The 20,633-nt window shown below is 56.1% G+C and overlaps 1 protein-coding gene across 8 annotated transcripts in view; it reads left to right on the forward strand.

Annotated features, from left to right (window-relative positions):
• Window positions 1-20,633, forward strand: part of NAV1 (neuron navigator 1) — a 176,177-nt gene that overhangs the window by 147,186 nt on the left and 8,358 nt on the right. For 3 of the 8 annotated variants that reach the window (XM_066239148.1, XM_066239199.1, XM_066239210.1), the window contains 19 exons: window positions 921-1,059; window positions 1,357-1,654; window positions 2,582-3,272; window positions 3,694-4,137; window positions 4,696-4,737; window positions 5,234-5,382; window positions 7,002-7,172; window positions 8,027-8,079; window positions 8,692-8,715; window positions 8,822-8,899; window positions 11,600-11,683; window positions 11,907-12,018; window positions 14,913-15,034; window positions 18,232-18,428; window positions 18,671-18,863; window positions 18,949-19,117; window positions 19,412-19,509; window positions 19,675-19,770; window positions 20,004-20,163. In XM_066239148.1, the coding sequence (XP_066095245.1) occupies window positions 921-1,059; window positions 1,357-1,654; window positions 2,582-3,272; window positions 3,694-4,137; window positions 4,696-4,737; window positions 5,234-5,382; window positions 7,002-7,172; window positions 8,027-8,079; window positions 8,692-8,715; window positions 8,822-8,899; window positions 11,600-11,683; window positions 11,907-12,018; window positions 14,913-15,034; window positions 18,232-18,428; window positions 18,671-18,863; window positions 18,949-19,117; window positions 19,412-19,509; window positions 19,675-19,770; window positions 20,004-20,163 (3,320 nt within the window). The remainder of the gene's footprint in view (window positions 1-920; window positions 1,060-1,356; window positions 1,655-2,581; window positions 3,273-3,693; window positions 4,138-4,695; window positions 4,738-5,233; window positions 5,383-7,001; window positions 7,173-8,026; window positions 8,080-8,691; window positions 8,716-8,821; window positions 8,900-11,599; window positions 11,684-11,906; window positions 12,019-14,912; window positions 15,035-18,231; window positions 18,429-18,670; window positions 18,864-18,948; window positions 19,118-19,411; window positions 19,510-19,674; window positions 19,771-20,003; window positions 20,164-20,633) is intronic. The other 5 variants (XM_066239156.1, XM_066239173.1, XM_066239165.1 and 2 more) reach the window with 5 other exon arrangements.

Consider the following 20,633-nt stretch of genomic DNA (forward strand, 5'->3'; position numbering starts at 1 on the left):
AGGAAAAAGGAGACCTTTCGGCACAAACCTGACCCCTCTGCATGGCCGCACCTGGAGTGTGGTCTGCTCCGTGTAGAAGCAGGACCCGGTCCCACAGTTAAAGTATAGTATGTATAAACAGAGGGGCGATAAGATGTGACAGGTCTGAGAAAACCAGTTAGAAGGTGACAGAATGCAGCATAATCAAATGTCAAAATAACCCAGAGATGTTGTCTCTGAACATATGTACCCTGATTTATCAATGTCACCCTGTTAAAATTAATAAAAAAAAATTCTTAAAAGAAAAAAGATGTGACAGGTCTGAGTGGTTCTAGAAAAAGAACAAACCTTCCCCTGGCCTTCGTTTAGAACAGCGGTTCTCAACCTGTGGGTCGCGACCCCAGCGGGGGTGGAACAACCAAAACACAGGGTCGCCTAAAGCCATTGGAAAATACATATTTATTATACAATACATTTTTAAATAAAATATGTATTTCCGATGGCTTTAGGCGACCCCTCTGTTTTGGTCGTTCGACCCCTCCTGGGGTCGCGACCCACAGGTTGAGAACCGCTGGTTTAGAAAATGCAGACATTGGGAAAAGGGAGGGAGAGTCCCCGGAGATGGCATCAGAAAGGGAACAAGGATGTCATGATTACAAGCATGGGGGGGCTGTTTGTTTACAAGGAGCCGAAAGTAGTTTGTATATTTTGGTGGGGCCAGTGGTCGCCTTGTTTTGGAGGGGATGTGACATCCTATGCCGGAACAGTCTGCTCCTTTTACGAAAGTGCTTTGCCAAATTATAAGGCAGCTGACGTCACACTTGGGGAGTTACCTACAAACCCAGGCCTAACCTCCAAGCTTCCTCCTCTTGGCTGTTCTGCCATTAATATGAAACGCTCGTGTCTTGCCCCTGCTAAACACCCCCCCCCTCCGCGCACAGCTGGGACGAGAGCAGCTCCATCAGCAGCGGCCTCAGCGATGCTTCGGACAACCTCAGCTCGGAGGAGTTCAATGCCAGCTCCTCGCTCAACTCCCTCCCGACGACCCCCACCACATCACGTAGGAACTCCACAATAGTGGTACGTGAGTTTGCCAACCCCTTGGGCCAGCTAAGCCCTTTTCAGAAAGCGGGCAGGAATAAACCCCCTGAGACAGTCGCTGCTGCGGTGAACAGTGCCCGTAGGAAGTGCCCGCACCTACTGGGAGGTGGGCCAGCCGGAGAAGAAAGAAATCTCTCTGGCCTCCTAGGGACTGTGGAAACCTAGGTTTGACTCTAGACTCGGGGAGGGGCAGGGCCATCCAACGGCCGGGATGCGTACCCTCAGCCGTCCCACGTCCCACCCTCCGTCCGCTAACGCTGGCCATCTCCCCCGCAGCTGCGCACAGACTCGGAGAAGCGCTCTCTGGCGGAGAGCGGGCTGAGCTGGTTCAGTGAGTCGGAAGAGAAGGCCCCCAAGAAGCTGGACTACGACAGCGGCAGCCTGAAGATGGAGTCTGGCAGTTCCAAGTGGCGGAGGGAGCGTCCTGAGAGTTGTGACGATGCGTCCAAGGTTGGGGAACTGAAAAAGCCCATCAGCCTGGGGCACCGCGGGTCCCTGAAGAAAGGCAAGACCCCACCAGTGGCCGTCACATCCCCCATCACTCACACGGCCCAGAGTGCCCTCAAAGTGGCAGGTAAGCCTGGGACGGGATAGGGACAGGGGTGAAGCCCTGGCTCTGGAGTTGCTCCTCTGTTCGTTCGTGGTGACCATCCTGCAGGGTGGTGACATCACCCACTCTGCCTTACGGCAGCATGTCTCTCCTGGTCTTCAGGGCAGTCCCGTGGGTCACAGTGCCGATGTCACCATCACCACTTCACACAGATGGGAAAAACAAGTCAGACAGGTTCAGTGGCTGAGCCAGGGTCACAGAGCAGACAACAGGGACAGGAGGAGTGAGGCCACTGTGTCCAGAGACAAGTTGGACCTGACTCCCTGTTGATTTGTCACAAAGGACGTGCTTGACATCACAGGAGGCCCTAAAAAACTGTAAATCAGACTGGCCCCTGAGATGACTGTTCGCCTTGTCAACGTCCCTTCTAGTCTCGAATTAATGGACGTGGCCACTCTCCAGCCTATATGTTCCCTTCTCTTCCTGCCTTGGCCAGTCACTAGGTTTTCCTTCTTAAAAATTTTTATGTTGCCCTGGCCAGATGACTCAGTTCATTAGAGCATCATCGCGATGCCCCAAGGTTGTGGGTTTGACCCCCGGGTAGGGTACATACAAGAATCCACCAGTGAATGTGAATAGGTAGAACAACAAATCGATATTTCTCTCTCTCAAGTCAATCAATCAGTAAGTAAAAAAACTTTTAAGTCTTTGGGGTTGCTACTGCCATTTTAACCAAAATGGAAAGTTCTACTCTGGAAGCAGAAAACAGCAAAATAGAACAAAGAAACTGAAACCCCTGGGCCCCTCCCTCTGGTGAGAAATGTCCTCAGCATCTGCTTCACCATCTGTGGGCTCGCTGACACATTCCTTTCTCTCAGGGAGCAACAGAAAGGGGCATTTATGTTGTTGGCTGATTCCACCTACTCTCACCTCATTTCCTGCCTCCTACAGGCAAACCTGAAGGCAAAGCCGCGGACAAGGGCAAGCTAGCAGTGCGGAGCACACTGCAGCGCTCCTCCTCGGACGCTGGCCGGGACCGCCTGGCCGACGCAAAGAAGCCTCCCTCGGGTATTGCCCGCCCGTCCGCGTCGGGGTCTTTTGGCTACAAGAAGCCCCCTCCTGCCACGGGCACAGCCACCGTCATGCAGACAGGAGGGTCCGCCACACTCAGCAAGATCCAGAAGTCCTCAGGCATCCCCGTGAAGCCCGTGAATGGGCGCAAGACTAGCTTGGATGTGTCTAATGGCCCAGAGCCCGGGTTCCTGGCCCCCGGAGCCCGTTCCAACATCCAGTACCGCAGCCTGCCCCGCCCAGCCAAGTCTAGCTCCATGAGCGTGACCGGAGGGCGGGCTGGGCCGCGCCCCGTGAGCAGCAGCATTGACCCCAGCCTGCTCAGCACCAAGCAGGTAGGCCTTGCGCCCTCCAGACTGAAGGAACCTTCCAAGGTGGCCAGCGGGCGGACCATGCCAGCCCCTGTCAATCAGACTGATCGGGAAAAGGAGAAGGCCAAGGCCAAGGCAGTGGCCTTGGACGTGGACAACATCTCCCTGAAGAGCATCGGCTCCCCAGAGACTACTCCTAAGAACCAAGCGAGCCACCCGCCGGCCACCAAGCTGGCAGACCTGCCACCAACCCCTGTCAGGTACCCACACAGGCACCTTCCCCATCCGTCTTGCCCCAACATTCCTTCACAGGTACCCGCACTCCCTGGGCTCGAGGGGCCTGGCCTTGCTGCTGCCCTCAGCCCCCATGGGTCTCTGGCTACTTCTTGCATTCCCGGCTCTTTCTCCAGCTCTTCCAAAACTGCTTTCACAGTTCCCCAGTCACCCTTTCCCTGCCTTCAGTACCCGTGTGGGTAGTTTGGCTGCATTTATTCACAATCACATGCATGTGCTGTCCCTACTTTTGAAGTCTAACAGGTCCCAAGCCAGGTGTCAGGGTTTCTTCACCCAGCAAAGAGCCATAAGGCAGGGACAGCGGGCAAGGACCTCTCGGATCTCTCGTTTGCAGCTGGCCTCTCGAGCTCTGTTATCTTAGGACTCTGTCCCGTCTTTGCTCCTCAGGGCCGCGGCGAAGAGCTTTGTCAAGCCGCCCTCCCTAGCCAACCTAGACAAGGTCAACTCCAACAGCCTGGACCTGCCGTCGTCCAGTGATGCCCACGCCCCGAAGGTCCCGGATCTGCATGCGGCCGGCTCTACGGCCGGCGGCCCCCTCCCGTCCTGCTTCACCCCCAGCCCGGCCCCCATCCTCAACATTAACTCCGCCAGCTTCTCCCAGGGCCTGGAGCTCATGAGTGCGTTCAGTGTCCCAAAGGAACCCCGCATGTACCCTAAGCTCTCAGGCCTGCACAGGAGCATGGAGTCCCTCCAGATGCCAATGAGCCTGCCCAGTGCCTTCCCCAGCGGTGCCCCCGGCCCCACCCCACCTGGCCCCATAACCGCACCCCCAGAGGAAGAGGCGGAGGAGCTGACCTGGAGTGGGAGCCCCCAAACTGGGCAGTTGGACAGGTGGGTGGACAGAGACATTGCTGAGCCTGAGTCCCAGGCTCCCTCAGCCGTTAGTAAATGCTACCCTAGGTTCTGTGGCCACTTTGAGGCTTTCACATTTTCTTAACCCACAGGAAGTAATTTCATCTGCTCTACAACTCCGTGGAACAGGCTGTACGCATTTGGTTTTTAAATTGTGTTATCTATAGGGGAAACCCGTGCACAAAGACGTTAAGTGACATAACTAGATCGCACAACTAGCCTGACCTGTCATCCAAAGCTGTTGCTTCCTATGACGTCCTTTCTGATGCCATGTCCTGGTTTTGTCCACCATAGCAGGACCTTCTCGCCAGCATTCATGCCCTGGTCTCTAATGAGAGGAAAACATTTAAACATTTAACATTTCAGATGAATTTCTTAAGCTGGGGGCCGGAGGCTGCGGCTGCCTCCTTTGTGGGGATAATGGAGCCAGCCGTCTGATGCGTGTTCCGTGTCCAGGGGGCACGTCCCTCAAACCTAGGGTCCCAGACGTGGGTTTCTCAGAGGGGCCCACACGCTTCTCTTGTTTATTCTCCACAGTAGCCAGCGAGATCGGAATACGCTGCCCAAGAAAGGGCTCAGGTAACCCTGCCCCCGGGCTCCTGGTCAGTGTGGAAACCATAGGTGACCTCTCCCACGCCCCAGCCATGACTCAGGAGATCCTGACGCTGAGTCACGGCATGTGGCTCCTGGACGTCTCCCTCCCGGCACCCTACCCACACTGGTTGTTGTGCCTGAGTCAGCCTCAGCCGGCATTCCCTACGGGTGGCGGAGAGAAGCAAGTTTGCACATGGGAAGATCCAGGGGGTGACCGTGGGGCAGAGCTGGACTTCCGTCCTCAGTCAGGACCCCTGTAGGTTGGAAGCCCACCTACGGGAGGCAAGCTCTGTCCTGAGCGCTGACACCTCCTCCATCCCTCCAGCCTCACTCAGGGGTCCCACAGAGGAAGGGCTCCGGTTCGCTCCTGGGGCATCCCGGCCTGCTCTCTCTCCTCCGTGTCCTGCTTCAGAATGTCCACACCAGCCAAACCTGGCGCCACTTGGCCGTGGCCTGGACTAAGGCCCACTGCCTCCAACAGGTACCAGCTTCCGTCCCAGGAGGAGACCAAGGAGCGGCGACATTCTCACACCATTGGTGGGCTGCCCGAATCCGATGACCTGTCAGAGCTGCCGTCCCCGCCGGCGCTGTCCGTGTCCCTAAGTGCGAAGGGCCAGCTCACCAACATAGGTTAGTGTTGCCGTCACTCGCCAGGGCATGGGCCGCAGCAGGGGCCACCTACATGGGAGGCAAGCCAGCCCAGCTTAAGAGTTTTCTCTCCCATTTGCCTCGTACTGTACTGGGCTGCCTCATAGTACCTCGGTGTATTCATCCAAAACAAGACTAAAAAGCCAAGCGCTCCGATATCCTGAATGGAAAACCTGCCCTTGGGCTCTCACACTGTGGGTCCTTTTAGCATCAGAGGGTCTGCACGAAGGCGTGGGAACGCCACAGACTCGAGCTGTGGTAGTCACCATGGGTCAGAGCCCATGCTCAGCGCGGCAACCCTGGAGTATTGGGTAGCTGGGGAGGAGGGAAGGACAGGTTGATGCAAAGGGTGGAACCTGCCTCCAAACCCAGGAAAACCCAGTTCCCCCCATGAGGGCTGGGCCTAGGCCTGGACCGTTCCAGCCCTGGAGGCAGAGCTGTCTGAAGAGCTCTGGCTACACCCTTTCCAAAGCCTCAGGAGAAGGCAAAGCCCGAGGAGAAGGAAGGGTTCTGATTCAGAGGCAGGCAGGAAGATGCCCGGTGAGTGGAGGGCATGATTGGCCCAACGGGAACCACTTTAGGGCCCCAACCTGCGCAGGCCTGTGGTTTGCTCACTGTGTCTAAAACCACCTCCTCTTCTAGCCTGTCACATCCTAGGGGGTGACCAGGCCGGTGGGATTTGAGGAAAAACTAGGAAGCAGCATCATTTTGCCTCGAGGGAACAGTTCTTACGGGAAGGTCATCTGGTTCCTGAAGGGTCATTACATGGAGGACAGGGACAGCATGGTCTCTGTCTCCACCGAGGGCCAAACAAGGGGAAATGCATTTATGCTGCCAGCCCAGGGGCCTAGAGGCCAGTCTGGACAGTGGTCAGTCTGCATTCACAAGGGCCAGGAGGTATGCAGTCCTGCTGGGCGCAGCTCTTAGGGAGAGACAGCCAACCACCTGCCTGTGTGCCACAGAAGAACCGCTGGGGGTTGGGGGGAGTTCTGTGTGGCGTGAGCCGTGAGGTTGTGCCCCCAGCCAGGGGCAGCGGGCAGCAGGCTCTGCCTGACCTGACTCGCACCTGCTCTGTCGGTCCGACATCTCACCAGGGAATGCTGGGCAAAGACTGTGCTCCTTCCCGCTCAACAGGGACCGTAACCTACACCTCTGGGGAGTCTCAGGCCCTTCCGTCATGCCCGCGGGTCCCCTTGCTGAGCCTCAGCCCCCACTCTGGCTAGCTCTGTCCATCACTCAGACCTGAGTTTCGGTCGGAGTCTTCGTCCTCCCAGCTGCCTGTGTGTTTGAGCAAACACCTGTGTTTGTCACGCATCAGAGTGATGTGAAAGTTTCAGGGAAAGGGCCAGGCCCCCGCCTCACCTTGCAAAGAGACACCTCCAGGGCAGGCAGGACACAGGAAACGCTGTCCACCCCTGACTGCAAATGGCAGGGTCCTTGTCTGTTAAGGCCCATCCCTTCCCCCGCCTCGCCCTGCCTCCCCTGCCCCCTCCTGCCCTCTGGTTCCTGGTGCTCCACTCCTCCCGGCCACAGGCCACAGGAGCGCTGATGACCCTGCCTCTTCTCCTGCCCCCTCCTGCCCCCTCCCTCTGTCCTTCCAGTGAGCCCCACTGCGGCCACCACGCCGAGAATCACTCGCTCCAACAGCATTCCCACCCACGAGGCGGCCTTCGAGCTATACAGCGGCTCCCAAATGGGGAGCACCCTGTCCCTGGCCGAGAGACCCAAGGGCATGATCCGGTCAGGATCCTTCCGAGACCCCGCGGACGATGGTGAGACCTCACGCAGCGCGGTTCACGCTCATCCCAGCTCCTCTGGGCCTCACCTGCCACCACCTCCACCGCCCGCACGGCCGCCACACGCACATGACTCACACGACATCGAGCCGGGCCATCTCCGCTCTTCCCTCCCATCCTGCGGAAGGGTCTGGGGGCCCCGAAACCTTGGGGCAGGGGAGGGGCGTGAGCGTGGATGGACTTGGCCCCCGTCCTCACACAGCCGCCATCTGCTCCCCACTCTCAAGTCCATGAGAACACACAGGGACATGCGGCGGCTCTTAGGTTGTGAGAAGGGCCAGGCGCCAGGTTCCTCTCTCACAGTGCTCCCGAGGTCGGCCTCAGGCAGGCCCGTGGGTGTGGCGGTACCTGGGGCTTGTGGTCAGACTGAGAGCCAGGCTTCTGGAGGCAGGACATTCCTCCATCGCTTGAGGACGTGCCTGAGTTCTCCCTGCTGGACTCCATGGACTGATCAGAACGAGGCTTTTACACCTCATAGTTGTTTGTGTGATGGTCCCCAGGATCCTAGCATGTCCCCTGTGCTGAGAACAGGAGGCACAGGCGGATGGCAGGGTTTGTTCTGAGCGGTTCTGAGCGGGGAGACCGGCGGCACCTACCCGTAAACGAACATCCCCTCGCCCTCCCCGCACCAAGGCCAACATAGACTGAAGGAGGGGGCCGCTCTGCTCAGCAGACCCGGCCTCTCTGGGCTGTGGGCATCAGCTGGGTCCCTGTTTCTGTTCTTTCTGTCAGCTTCAGAATCGGTGCCAGGTCCTGCCTCAGGGCTCTTCCCGGGAACCCCTGCCTTGTCCCTGGGCCCTTCGTTAACTCTCTGTTCTTTTCTCTTCCAGTTCATGGCTCAGTGCTGTCCCTGGTGTCCAGTGCGTCCTCCACATACTCCTCGGTGAGGGCATTCGCTTCTTCTCCTGCTGCTCCTTCCCACCCTGCATGCTGGGCACCTAGGTGGGGGGCGGGGGAGCCCTCAGCTGGGAGCTTCAGTTTCCCAGGGTCTGTCTGGCCTCACCAGCAACTCCTGAGCATCTCTGCTATGGCTGAAGGGGACCTTTGTCAGAGAGCCCACTCTGTGCCATGGGGGTTGGGAGGGATTTGTGGCAAGGTGACATGGGCAGGGTCCCACATGTTCACTGTGGGGCAGCAGGCAGTGCCCTGGGCGCTTATGAACTCCTTCATCCTCGAATTCCTTCTGCCCCCGATTCTCGACACCTTCCAGTTGGGGGCAGGAAGGGTTAGTTCCAACTCGCTAGTTTCATTTCCCAGCCTTCTCGGCAATCACAAAGCTGGCCAGGCATGAGCTCCCGAGAAAGCTTCAGTTTAAGCCCTGATACATGGTCTAGGAGTCCTATAAGGAGTCGGGGACAGGGGACAGTGTCAGCCTCTTTGCACCTCTGGGTCATGCTTCTCCGAGCTCTCTGCCGGCTGCAGCCTGGCTTCTTTGCCTCTCTGGTAACCTCCTCTCTCTCTTTCTCTCTCTGTTTCCTCTGCGCCCTTTCTTCAGGCTGAGGAGAGGATGCAGTCCGAGGTAGGGTGCGAAGCCTTTGTCTCTGTCTGCTGCCACCCTGCTCTCCACACCCCTTCCATGCCTTACGCTTCCGCGGCCATAAGCCATCTATCTCTTCCTTCCACAGCAAATCCGCAAGCTCCGTCGGGAACTAGAATCATCGCAGGAGAAAGTGGCCACCCTAACATCACAGCTGTCTGCCAACGTGAGTGAGGCCCAGGCGAGATTTTTTGTTTTTTATTTTTAGTTTTTTTGGCAAGAGTTAAATGAGTTCAGCCAGAGGAAGAGAGCTCCTTTATTAGCACGCCCTAGGCGGAGGCCGTGGGTATCAGCCACTCCGTCTCCTAGTTTTGAATTTTACAAAGAACCACACTGCCCCCCAGCCTAATCAGTAAGTCTGGATGAGTTCACATCCGACGGTCTTTGAACTCCCCAGAGAAAGTCAAGAGGGTTTCCGCGTGGAGGTGGGCACAAGCTAGCCATTGACCATGGACAAGAACCATTAGGGGTTGTAATTACAGAGCCCTCAGCGTGTGTGACCACTGTCCTGGGGGCATGCATGTCTTTGTTTACACCACACACTTGGGCAGACTTGGAACTGGCTTTTAGAATTCTGTCTGGTGACCATGGCACTGCTCAGGGCCCACCGCATTTTAGCCCAGTCCTTCCCTCCCACCTGCCTTCCTCTCTCCCCACCTCGGGCAGCTGACAGCGAGGCTCTGAGCTCCAGATTGGGGGCCAGAATTCCTGCCTGTGCCCTCAACCTGTCCCATGGCACGTCCCACTCAGAATGTGCCTCTGTCTCCTTCAGACCTTGGTCTTTCTACCCTGTGAGATGGGGAGAAACGAAGTCACCCCTCTGACCAGGCTGTGCGTGTTTGTCCCTCATGACTGGGTTGCAAAACAGAGAGAACATAAGAGTCATTTTCCCTCAAAGCCATAAACACCAGCTGAGCCGGATCCACGGGAGCTCTCCAAGTTGCTTGCACAAAAGTGACGGTGTCTCCAGCTTCCGCCACAGTTCCGGGCTTTCCCTCTCCCTTCCTCTCTGGAGAACCCAGCTGTCTGGCCCGGGGTCTCCCCTCGGGACCGGGTAGGAGACTCTTTACCAAGATCTTGCCTGTTTCCAATTTATTTCTACAGCGGCCCCGTCACACGCTGGCTCTTCTCTTTCCTCCGTGTCCCCAAGCCCTCGATTTAGACGTTGCACGTGGTTTGTTTCAAACTCACATGAAGCACTTTTTTTTCCCCATTCGTAGGGGATTTATAAGAATTGTAACAGAAATGAGAACTCGGGCCAGGTCCTGCACAGCCTGGCAGGTTCCCATCTGGGAGACGCTGGCGGGGGTGTTGTCGGGGAGAGGACACTCACGTTCTGAGCACTGACGCTGCAGTCTGTCGACCAGGCACTGTCACGACTGGACAAAGGCCAGGGAAATGAATTGGGAGGATGTTTTGTCTTAGAACAGGAAGTTCTCTTTGGCTTCAGGCAGAACAAGCCAAACAACAGGAACAGGACAGGTTCTGAACTTCTGAGGCTGATTCTCGCTGAGGTCACACAGCCCTGCCCTCGAGCGGGTGACCTGATGTCAGCCCTGGAGGAGGTTCCGCAGCTCCCTTTAGAGTCCTGACACCAGGCTGGGCTTTGGTCCTGTTTCAGGAGCTTCCCAGCTGCCCACATTGAGAGCAAACCCAGACGGCCCACCTTCCTAAATGCCAGCCCCTCTCCAGCGCCATGACTTAGCCAGAGGTCATGCAGGCACCCCAGTGAGGGTCGGGGTTAGGGAGAGTTCAGAGGAAAGAGGGGGAAGAAGCCCCACTCAGGTTTGTAAAAGGAACCTCCAGTCAGAAGAGGGTGACATAGAAAACCACTTAAGAAGCCAAGAGTTCTCAGGGTCACTCATGGTAGACTCACAGACACAGGCAGGGATGTGGAGAAGACGACAAGGAGCTCCCCATACAGGAAGTGGGAGTCAAGTATTTGGATCCTGACGGGGCTAAGACCCCAGGCCTGGGCAGTGTTTAGTCCAAGAGGCAGAGAAAGAGGAGGCTCACGCAGAACCAGAGCCATTGCTGGCAGCCACAGTCAAACGGAAGTAGCCTCCAGGGGGCTGTCAAGGTTAGTGGGTGAACACGTGTTGACCCACTGGGTGGAAGGCAACAGGAAGCAGTGAGAGCGAGTCACAGATATCCTAGAGCTGGCTGGATGTGTCCACCACCTCCAGCTGGGGTCACACACCCTGCCTGCCCTAATAGCAAGTTCTCTGTCCCCAAGGGTCCCCTTTGTAATCCCGGCCTCATTTTCCTTCACCTGTCCTCCATGTCCCAGTAGGAGCTCGGGCCACACCCCTGGTGGCCTCTGTGGCCTGGTCTTAGCTGGAGGGTCCCAGGCACCTTTCCCTCCTCACGGGTCAGCCCTGCCCTCTAGTGGCCAGGCCGTGGAATGGTTTTGCCAGTTCCTGCGCGCCACTCTGGCCCTGTGGAGCCTGGGGAAGCCCTGAGCAGGGAGCAACAGGGCAGCAGGGGTGCACTTAGAGCAGAGCATCACCAGGAGTACAGGAGAAAAGATACACAGTTTCCACTGGGACCCTGGGGCCAGCCTGCTGGAAACAGTTAAATGAGAAGATAGTGACAATCCCCAGAAGCTGTACCATCCCGCAGAGCAGAGGTAGCCAATAGGGACCAGCTCCAAATCTCCGGGAGCCTCCCGGTCATGACTCAGGTAGCTATCTGGTCCCCGCCAGAAGGTGTTTGACCGCACAATATCCACTCAGAAAGATCTATATTTCAGTGTCCCCAGGTCAGCTTGGAGTCAGAAGGTCAGTTAAACGATGTTCCTGTCAGTCCGCTCCTGTCCCAAAGCCTCAGGCAACTAACTTCAGAGGCTCCCGTGTTCTTGTTCCAGGCGAACCTAGTGGCGGCTTTCGAGCAGAGCCTGGTGAATATGACGTCCCGCCTGCGGCACCTAGCAGAGACAGCCGAGGAGAAGGTGAGCGGCCTGGGGCGGGGCCAGGCCAGCCATGGCAACCCCCCACCCGAGTGCCCTGATGCCCAGCTCTCCCTGTCACCCTGAGTTCTCAGCCCCTTCATTAAACAGTCCCAATTCCCGCCCTCTGTACTGTGTCTGGTAGGATGCCAATGCCAAGCCTATCACCAGGCACACAGTGGGTGCTCTAGTCACAACCTAGGGCCCTGTTTCCATTCTGTCTTAGGACACCGAGTTGCTGGACTTGCGAGAAACTATAGACTTTCTGAAGAAGAAGAACTCTGAAGCCCAGGCAGTCATTCAGGGGGCCCTTAACGCCTCGGAAGCCACGCCCAAAGGTAGGAGAGCCAGCCACAGACCAGGCAGCAGGGCAGGGAGAAAAGAGGCTGCTCACAGATTTCACCTGTGCCCACCACCTGCTGGGTTCCACATCAACCTTCTGGAACATGAAGCCCTTGGTGCCCGTCAGAGTGATGCTCTGGCTGGTCAGTGAAGAGAGTCAGGCATGACCCTGCCACCCCAGGGGTGAGGGAGAACAGAAGATCCCTGTAGACCCTGCTGGTTCTCTCCTGAATCTTTAGCCCAGAGCCCAAGGGCTGTCCCAAGATCATCATTAGAACAGCACTTTGTTCTTGCAAAACTAAAGGGAGTCTCATTATATAATCTAGTCATCACTATCCTTGGTCTTCATCCAAAGGGGCTGAAATTTTATGTCCCCACAAAAACCTACATTGGATGTTTATAGCAGCTTTACTCCTCCTAATTGCTGCCACTTGGAAGCCACCAAGGCGTCCCTCAGTTAGTGAGGGGATGAATCACTAACCACTCTAGCCAGACAAGGAAGTATTAATCAGCACGAAAAACCCTGAGCTGTCAAGTTATGGAAAAGGTATTGAAGAATCTTAAAGACACGTTTGCAGAGAGAAGAAAAGCCAATCAGAAAAGGCTACCCACCACCTGATTCCAACTTCATGACTTTTTGGGAAAGACAAAGCTGTGGAGACAGTATGAACATCAGTGGTTGCCGGGATCTGAGGATTGGCGGGGGGAGGGGGGGGGCAGACAGAGGATTTTTAAGGCAATGAAACTACTCTGGGTGATACTCGTCACAATGCATTTGTCCAAACCCATAGAAATACAGCACCAGGAGCAAACCCTCGTGTCAGCTGTGGACTCGGGGATGGTGACGTGTCAGTGTACGCTCATCAGTTGTAGCAAATGTGTCATCTATCTGGTGGGTGCCGTTGATAATCGGGAGGCTGTGCACATGCGGGATGCAGAGGGTGTGTGGGAGCTCTCTGTCCCTTCTGCTCAGTGTTTTGGTAAACACACTATTCTAAAACCATGAAGTCGGAAAAACCGACTCTGCACTCTGCACTCTTACCTAAACGTGTTGAGTGTGCCCACGCACAGATAGGACCCAATTTGGTCTTCATTCCGGTTCTCCGGGGAGATACGATCTGTCCTTTGGATGAGGCAGCGAATACCTGGATTATTACATGGGGCTCACGTGACAAGTTAGCCTTGGCATTTAACAGCTGAGCAGCCAGACGTCGCCAGAGCCAATTGAGAGATGGGACACTCTAACACCACAGAGACTCTAGCCAGGGCCCCTGGGCAGCAGGGCCGACCTCTTCCTGGTCCACGGTCAGTTTTCTTCTCCACTGTCAGCAATTCTTCGCTGGTCTCAGCAGCCCCTTCCCACCCCTGACTGCCCTCATCCGAACACAGACTTCACCTGCTCCTTTGCTGAAAAATTAAACCTTCAAGGGAGAGCTCCACTGACTTCCCCATGCTATCGATTAACTGTCATCCAATTCTTACTCATTTTTCTTCCATACATTGGAAGAAGCTGTCCCTTCCCGCAAAGCGACTGCTACTCTGGCTTTAGCATGAGCCCCCAGCAAGTACACCCCGACACTCATACCCCCACATCTTTGACCCCTCCTCTGTACACTCCTTCCCCTCTATGTATGCTGCTGCTAAAGGCGCTTCCATCTGAAAGGAGAAAAAGGCAGCGTCCACCCATGTCCTCCTGAATTGTGGCCTCCTTTCTCCCCTTCCCTCACCGTCACGCTGGCCTGCCCACCTCCCTCTTACGTATCACCCACTGTGACGTTGCTTCTGTTGCTGTCCCCCTCCCTGGACTGCCTTCGCTGAAGTCACCAGCGACTCCCCATTCTTCCAAAATCTGGCTTGCAGTTTTTAATGCTTATTTTGCTTGACTTCTGTAAAAGAGAAAACCAAGCTTGTTGGATGTATGGTAACACTTATCACAGTGTCAGGCATATATGAGGTGCTCAGAAGAATACCACACATGCACAAACACACGACACACACATGTACATACAGAACCACACATACATACATACGCACACAGACACACACACACAAGTGGGACCCCAGGATCCCCAAGACTTGCCCTGTGAAGTCTCCATTCTTCACTGCATCCTTCCCCCAGAGGATGGAGTCATTCCCATCTTGGCCTCTTCCTACGACTCTGACCTCTGTTCTTCAAAGAATCCTTCTCTCCATAAAGGGAAAAAGCAGCCCACAGAATGGGAAAAAATATTTGCAAATCACAGGTGTGATAAGGATGTAGCCTCCAGAATACAGCAAAAACTCAACAATAAAAAGGCAAATCACCTGAATTTAAAGAGAAAAAAAATAGGCCAAGGGTTGGGACACACATTCCTCCACGAAGATGCACACGTGGCCAACAAGCACAGGAAGATGCTTAGTGTTCTCAGCCCTCAGGTGATCCGGGTCCACATCCCAGGGAGGCGCCTCTTGCTCCCACTGGAACAGAGACAACTGAGAGGAAGCACAAGCACAGCGTTGACACGGGTGTAGAGGAGGCGGCCCTCACTCCTGCTGGTCGGCGCGTGCCAACGGGGTGTTCCCTCAACAACTACACCGAGTCCCGTGGGCCCGGGACTTCCACCTCTTCTGAGTCAAGTTCAGTTTGTTAATTTGTGCAAAGTCCTCTCTCCTTGTAGACTCGAAACTTCTTGAGAACAGGAGTTGTGTCTTGCTTAGGCTTTCCCTTGAGCCTGTGTTTGATGTGGAGACATGAGTGACAATGTTGAAAGGACGTCCCAAACACAAGTAGCATGGGCCCAGGAGTTGGGTCAGTTCCTTCTCCCCCACCTTCTGCATCTAGATGTGCCCACGCCTCACATCTTTAAGCCCACCCTGTCTGCTCTTTCTTCCCCTTGTCCTCGGCCCCCAGAGCTGCGGATCAAGAGGCAGAACTCCTCAGACAGCATCTCGAGCCTGAACAGCACCACTAGCCACTCCAGCGTCGGCAGTGGCAAGGACGCCGACGCGAAGAAGAAGAAGAAGAAGAGCTGGGTGGGTGAAGGGTCATGGGGGGCGGGGGAGAGGGGGACTTGCAGAGCACAGCAGGCCCTCTCCACCTCTGCACAGGGGTCGGGCCCTTCCAGAAGTAACCAAGACGTAGTTCCTTTGGTCACTAAGCCCCAAGGTCATGTCAGCTCAGAGCAAGGTCTGCTAACTTACTCGCCTTCCTGCGGTCCTTCCCTACGTGTCCTGAGAGGCCACACCTGCAGTCATGCCCGTCAGCTGTCCTGGGGTTCTCTGCACAGGTCAGGTCAGAGTCATTTGTCAGCAGAAGGGAAGGGGCTCTGGTCCCCGTCCCCGGCTCCCTGCCCTACTCCCTCCACATGGTTGAGAGAGAAGAATCAAGAATCATTCTAGATGCTCTGGGGGCGGGGAGTCACATCTTCCATTTTTTGGAGAGGTAACTGTGGACCTTTTTAGATTTCTTCCAAAGGAAGCTTCCTAGGATGTTTGGCCCAGAGATAGCTGGGTGTTATTTTCCCAGGGAACCTGAAACTGCGTTTAGCTGATCGATTGTTCAGCCCTCTGTGGCCAGTGGCAGGGAGGGGTCCTCTAATGCAGGCATCTTGCTCTCTGCCCGTCGGTAGGACTGGCCCACAGACCTCTGATCAGGGCAGACAGGGACTGGCTGTGAGAAATGAGTGATTAAGTGTTGCTTCTTTTTTCTCCCCTCCCCCCCCTTCAAAATGCTGACTTCAAATCCCAATTTTTTTCCAGGTCTATGAGGTAAGAGATGTGGTTCCCCTCCCCTGTCTTATCTTCCCTGTGCCACGCCTCCCCCCATTTCCACAGCGGCTCTCTCCCCTAAAGACACACCAGCCACTCATCACACTAACCGTGACAGTCACCCCAGGGTTCCTGGCTCACTCCACTGCATGGTCCATCTGTGGGTGCCCCACCAAGCAGGAGTGGTCTAGCTGGGGGCCCATGGGAAGGTCACAGTCCTGTCTGGCCCGGGTTGCAGAAGCAATCACATTGAGCTCCTGTCTGGAAAGTGAGCTTCCTTGCTTTTTGTTCCATCAAATCCTAAAAGCCCCCAGATAGAAGGGAGTCACTGACTGGATGCTCAACCATGGTTTCCAGAGGCCAGCTGGGGTCTAGACTAAGATGAACCAGAATTAGGTCAGGGGTGTGACCCAGGGCAGGGTACCTTCAAGTCTCCCTAAAGCCTGCAGTCCCCAGAGGATCTAGGGAATTTTTCAGAAACAGTTCCAGGATGAGAGCATCACCCAAGACAGACTGAGAGTGAACCCAGAATTCCAGTAACAACCAGATGTCTGAGGTCCACTCTCGCCCCTCCCAGCATTGAGCTAGGTGCTGTGCAGGGTGTGCAAGTGTGAAGTTCATGGTCTTAGCCATTAGGTGCTGGGAGACAAAAAAATTTATCGGATTGTTGGTAACACCCCAGCAGTGGCATCATGCTTCGCTCACTCAGTCAGTGAGTGACTAATTAGAGAGGACTAATCAGGAGAGGAAGGGGCACCATGGGGGGAGAAAAGCCAGATGGAAGAACGGGGTAGACAGCGAGGAGTGGGGGGGGGGTGTCTCCTCATAGATGCTGCCTAATATCTGATACAAGGGAGCAGTGGACAGGGAGAGAGTCCGTCCAGCCCGAGCAGGTGGGGCACAGGTAATTACTTAAACTCCATCCTTCGGGTGAACATTCCTGAAATATCCTCCACCCCAGGCCCTTGAGACATTCCTTAAATAGGAGTGCTGCCCTCAGACCCGAGGCTCCGCCGTCTCCACCACTCACATTGGCCCAGGGAGACTTCTGAGTTGCCCCTCGGTAGAATGCTGTCTCATTGGCTCTGTCTATTGTTTCCTGATGCCATCTGACACCACAGGGCTCCTAGCGTGTGCCAGCAGCCCCGCACGGGAGCCCGGTACCCACGCAGGACCCCAGGGACCTGAGAGGGCTCACGCTCCTGGCACATATGGTCACTTTACCTCTCTGGACACACATGTATGCACACGTGCACTCGCTCATACAGCTTCCTATGAGGCAGTGTGAGGAGAGGACATCACTGGATTGAAATTAGGGAGCCCAAGTCCTGGCCCCAGGCCTCCCTCAGACACTGTCCCAAGCAAGCCAGCTCTTCAGTCTCAGCCTGTTCATCTTGCCTGAAACCTGAGTTATGTTGTGCTTTTGAGCCTTGAGTACTCAAGGGTGACATGTCCCCTGCACACTTCCCCCGGCTGACCGCACAAGGACCCTCTCACTCATCATCCCCATCACAGCCAGGCGGATCTCCTCCTCCTGGTCCAACCCAGAGAGCCCAGCACACAGCACCATCAGCCCTCCTGTGCTCCGGCAGACGCATAGAAGGAGTCCCCTCAGACTTCCCCATCTCACTGTCCTGGAGGTCTGGTTTGACCTTGTCCCCTGTAGCCTCCAACCCCTCTTTGATTCTGTCTCGCCGCCATTCCATCTGTGTCCCTGCGTGGTGTGCATGCTGTGTGGACGCATGTGAGTGGGTGTGGGACAGGACCCTGCTGTGCGCTGTGCACAACCGGCTCACACACACCTCTCCGCCAAGACCAAACAAGCCGTGGTCACGCTCCAGTGTCCCCGGGGCCCTGAGTAGGTGCTAGGACACATCCTGTACTCAGGGACCTTTGAGAGGAAATGGTAGAAAGCACCTGTGCCTGGTGGTTCTCATCCCTTGTGACTGCTGAGCACAGAGACCCTGGTGGAAACATGACACCCTGTGTCCTGTTGATTCCCACAGAATCACCTTGTCAGTTTCTGGTTAACAGGTGCATACATTTTGACCCAATGCGCCCTGGTCAGAGGTAGACCATGAGGCCCCAGTGAGCAAGGCTCTAGACTGAATGGTCACTGGTCTCGGCAGAAGGCGATTGGATCGCCACGGGCTTTACCCTGTGCCTTCTGGGGGCTTCTCTGCTCCTCTCAGTTCCCCCAGGGGAGACAGAAGACCCAAGAAGTTCCCAGAGCAGCAGCAGCAAGCCAGAGCCATCCCCTCTGTCACAGCCCTAATGGCTAGGCAGTTCTGCTCACATTCCATGAACGAGGTGGAGCCCTAAGGAAGGAGACTGAACTCCAACAAGTGGAGCCCCCCCCTTCGCCGCCTGGGAGCCTCTCTGTCTCAGCAGCCCTGCCTGCCCTCCCCATCTTTGCATGGAGCCCTGACGTCTCTCCCTGCCCCGGGTCTGCTTTTTTCTAGCTTCGAAGTTCCTTCAACAAAGCCTTCAGTATAAAAAAGGGACCCAAGTCAGCTTCTTCGTATTCCGACATTGAGGAGATTGCCACCCCCGACTCCTCGGCCCCCTCGTCCCCTAAACTGCAGCACAGTTCCATGGAGACAGCCTCGCCCTCCATCAAGTCCTCCAACTCGTCCTCTGTTGGCATCGATGCCCCCGAGTAAGTGCTCTCCCGGGGCCTGCCACCCAGCCTGGCAGCTGTATATGCCGCTGGCCACTGTTAGCTGTCAGCCCGTCGGACCCTGGACACACAGACCTCTCCCTCTAGAGGCCTAACAGGTGGACCTTCTCTGTCACTGCTGACCATCAGGGGCCAGAGGCACCATGACCATCAGCCATGTTTTCAATTCCCTGTAATCGTCGCACCTGCATGCCGCCGGCTTGACGCTCGCTCTCTTGCAGGGCCCCCGTCCACCCGGCCCCCCACGCGCGGCTGTTCCACGCCAGTGAGGAGGAGGAGCCGGAGAAGAAAGAGGTGTCAGAGCTGCGCTCTGAGCTGTGGGAGAAGGAGATGAAACTGACGGACATCCGCCTGGAAGCCTTGAACTCCGCCCACCAGCTGGACCAGCTGCGGGAGACCATGCACAATATGCAGGTGAGTCCAGGGCGGCCCTGCCAGCGGGAGGCCCGGGCTCCACCCATCCAACCCTGTCCCCTACCCCTGTCTGTTCTGGCCACAGCTGGAGGTGGACCTGCTCAAGGCAGAGAACGACCGGCTGAAGGTGGCCCCAGGCCCCGCGTCAGGCTCCACTCCAGGGCAGGTCCCTGGGTCGTCAGCATTGTCGTCCCCTCGCCGCGCACTGGGCCTGGCACTCACCCATTCCTTTAGCCCGGGTCTCGCAGACACAGGTACCTTTGGGAGAAGAGCCCGTCTGGGTGGAGAGGATGAGAAGGTCCCACCACCATCCCATTGTCTGTGGGCTCTGGTGGCAGCTTCCCTGGGCCAGGGAAATGTCAGGGCTCATTTCCTTGTGCCTCGAGGCACAAGGACTTGTTAAGGGTCCCTCGACCTTAATGAGGGTTCAGCCTGGGGCGTCCACTCCTCTCTCTGATGCTTAAAGAGCTCCGTGGGGAGAACGAGGACTGGGAGGCTCAGGAGAGTCTGTGGGGCCCTGAGGCCAACACCCCTCTCGCTACCCACAGACCTGTCTCCCATGGACGGCATCAGCACTGGCGGCCCCAAGGAGGAGGCCACCCTCCGGGTGGTGGTGAGGATGCCCCTGCAGCACATCATCAGAGGGGTGAGGACTCCAGGGAAGGCCCATGACACTTGTTCCCATCTGAGGAAGCCCGCTCCCCATCTCCACCTCCAAACCAGAGCGTTCAACTCCCAAGGGTCCCTAGGGCCTCCCTTTCCCGGGCACCATCTTCCCCAATGCTCACGTGTGTCCCTTTCGGCCTCCCAGGACTTGAAGCAGCAGGAATTCTTCCTGGGGTGTAGCAAGGTCAGTGGGAAAGTTGACTGGAAGATGCTGGACGAAGCTGTTTTTCAGGTGTTCCAGGTAAGGACCCTTGCAGACGTTGCGCGTCTCCCCACGGGAGATGGAGCCACGCGGACGCTGGGGTCCTGGGAATCTTGGGTCCCTCGAGGAGAAGTGCTAAGTGGGCAGACCACATGCTCCCCTCTCTCCGTCTCTTTCAGTTCCCTCTAATGTTTATTTTCCTTATGCTTGGACCTCTGTGTTCACATCTCCTCTGTGCCCCTCACCATCTTCTTGCCCCTGTCTTCTGTCAGGACTACGTTTCCAAGATGGACCCAGCCTCGACCCTGGGACTCAGCACCGAGTCCATCCACGGCTACAGCATCAGCCACGTGAAGCGGGTGTTGGACGCAGAGCCCCCAGAGATGCCTCCTTGCCGCCGAGGTGTCAATAACATCTCAGTCTCCCTCAAAGGTCAGTCTTGTCCCCTGCAGTGCAGTGGGAGATGGGGTGGAGGGAGGGAGAGGACAGTCAGGCAGCCCTCCATGGAGCCACTCAACAGCAACTGTTGAGAAGCTGTGCTGTGACTCTGCTTTGGGTTAGTCAGCCCTCTAGGTCCAGGGTTTGACATCCTTGGATGTAGCTAACCCGGATGGAAATTATTTTTTTAAATGTTACCTTGTTGCTGACGTGTCCTATGTAGTTAGGACTATGATTGTAACACGTACAGACTTTTTCTTGTCATTATTCCCTAAACGATACAGTGTAATACCAACAAGGTATTTACATTGCATTGGGCATTCCAAGTCTCTAGAAATGATTTAAGGTACACAGGAGGGTGTGCATCAGTTATGAGCAAAACACTACTCCATTCATATAAGGGATTTGAGCATTCTTGGATTTTGGTATCTGTGGGGGAGGTGGGGTAGGAGGGTCCAGGAACC

This window comes from Saccopteryx bilineata, chromosome 1, assembly GCF_036850765.1.
Source record: "Saccopteryx bilineata isolate mSacBil1 chromosome 1, mSacBil1_pri_phased_curated, whole genome shotgun sequence".
NCBI classification, from domain to species: domain Eukaryota; kingdom Metazoa; phylum Chordata; class Mammalia; order Chiroptera; family Emballonuridae; genus Saccopteryx; species Saccopteryx bilineata.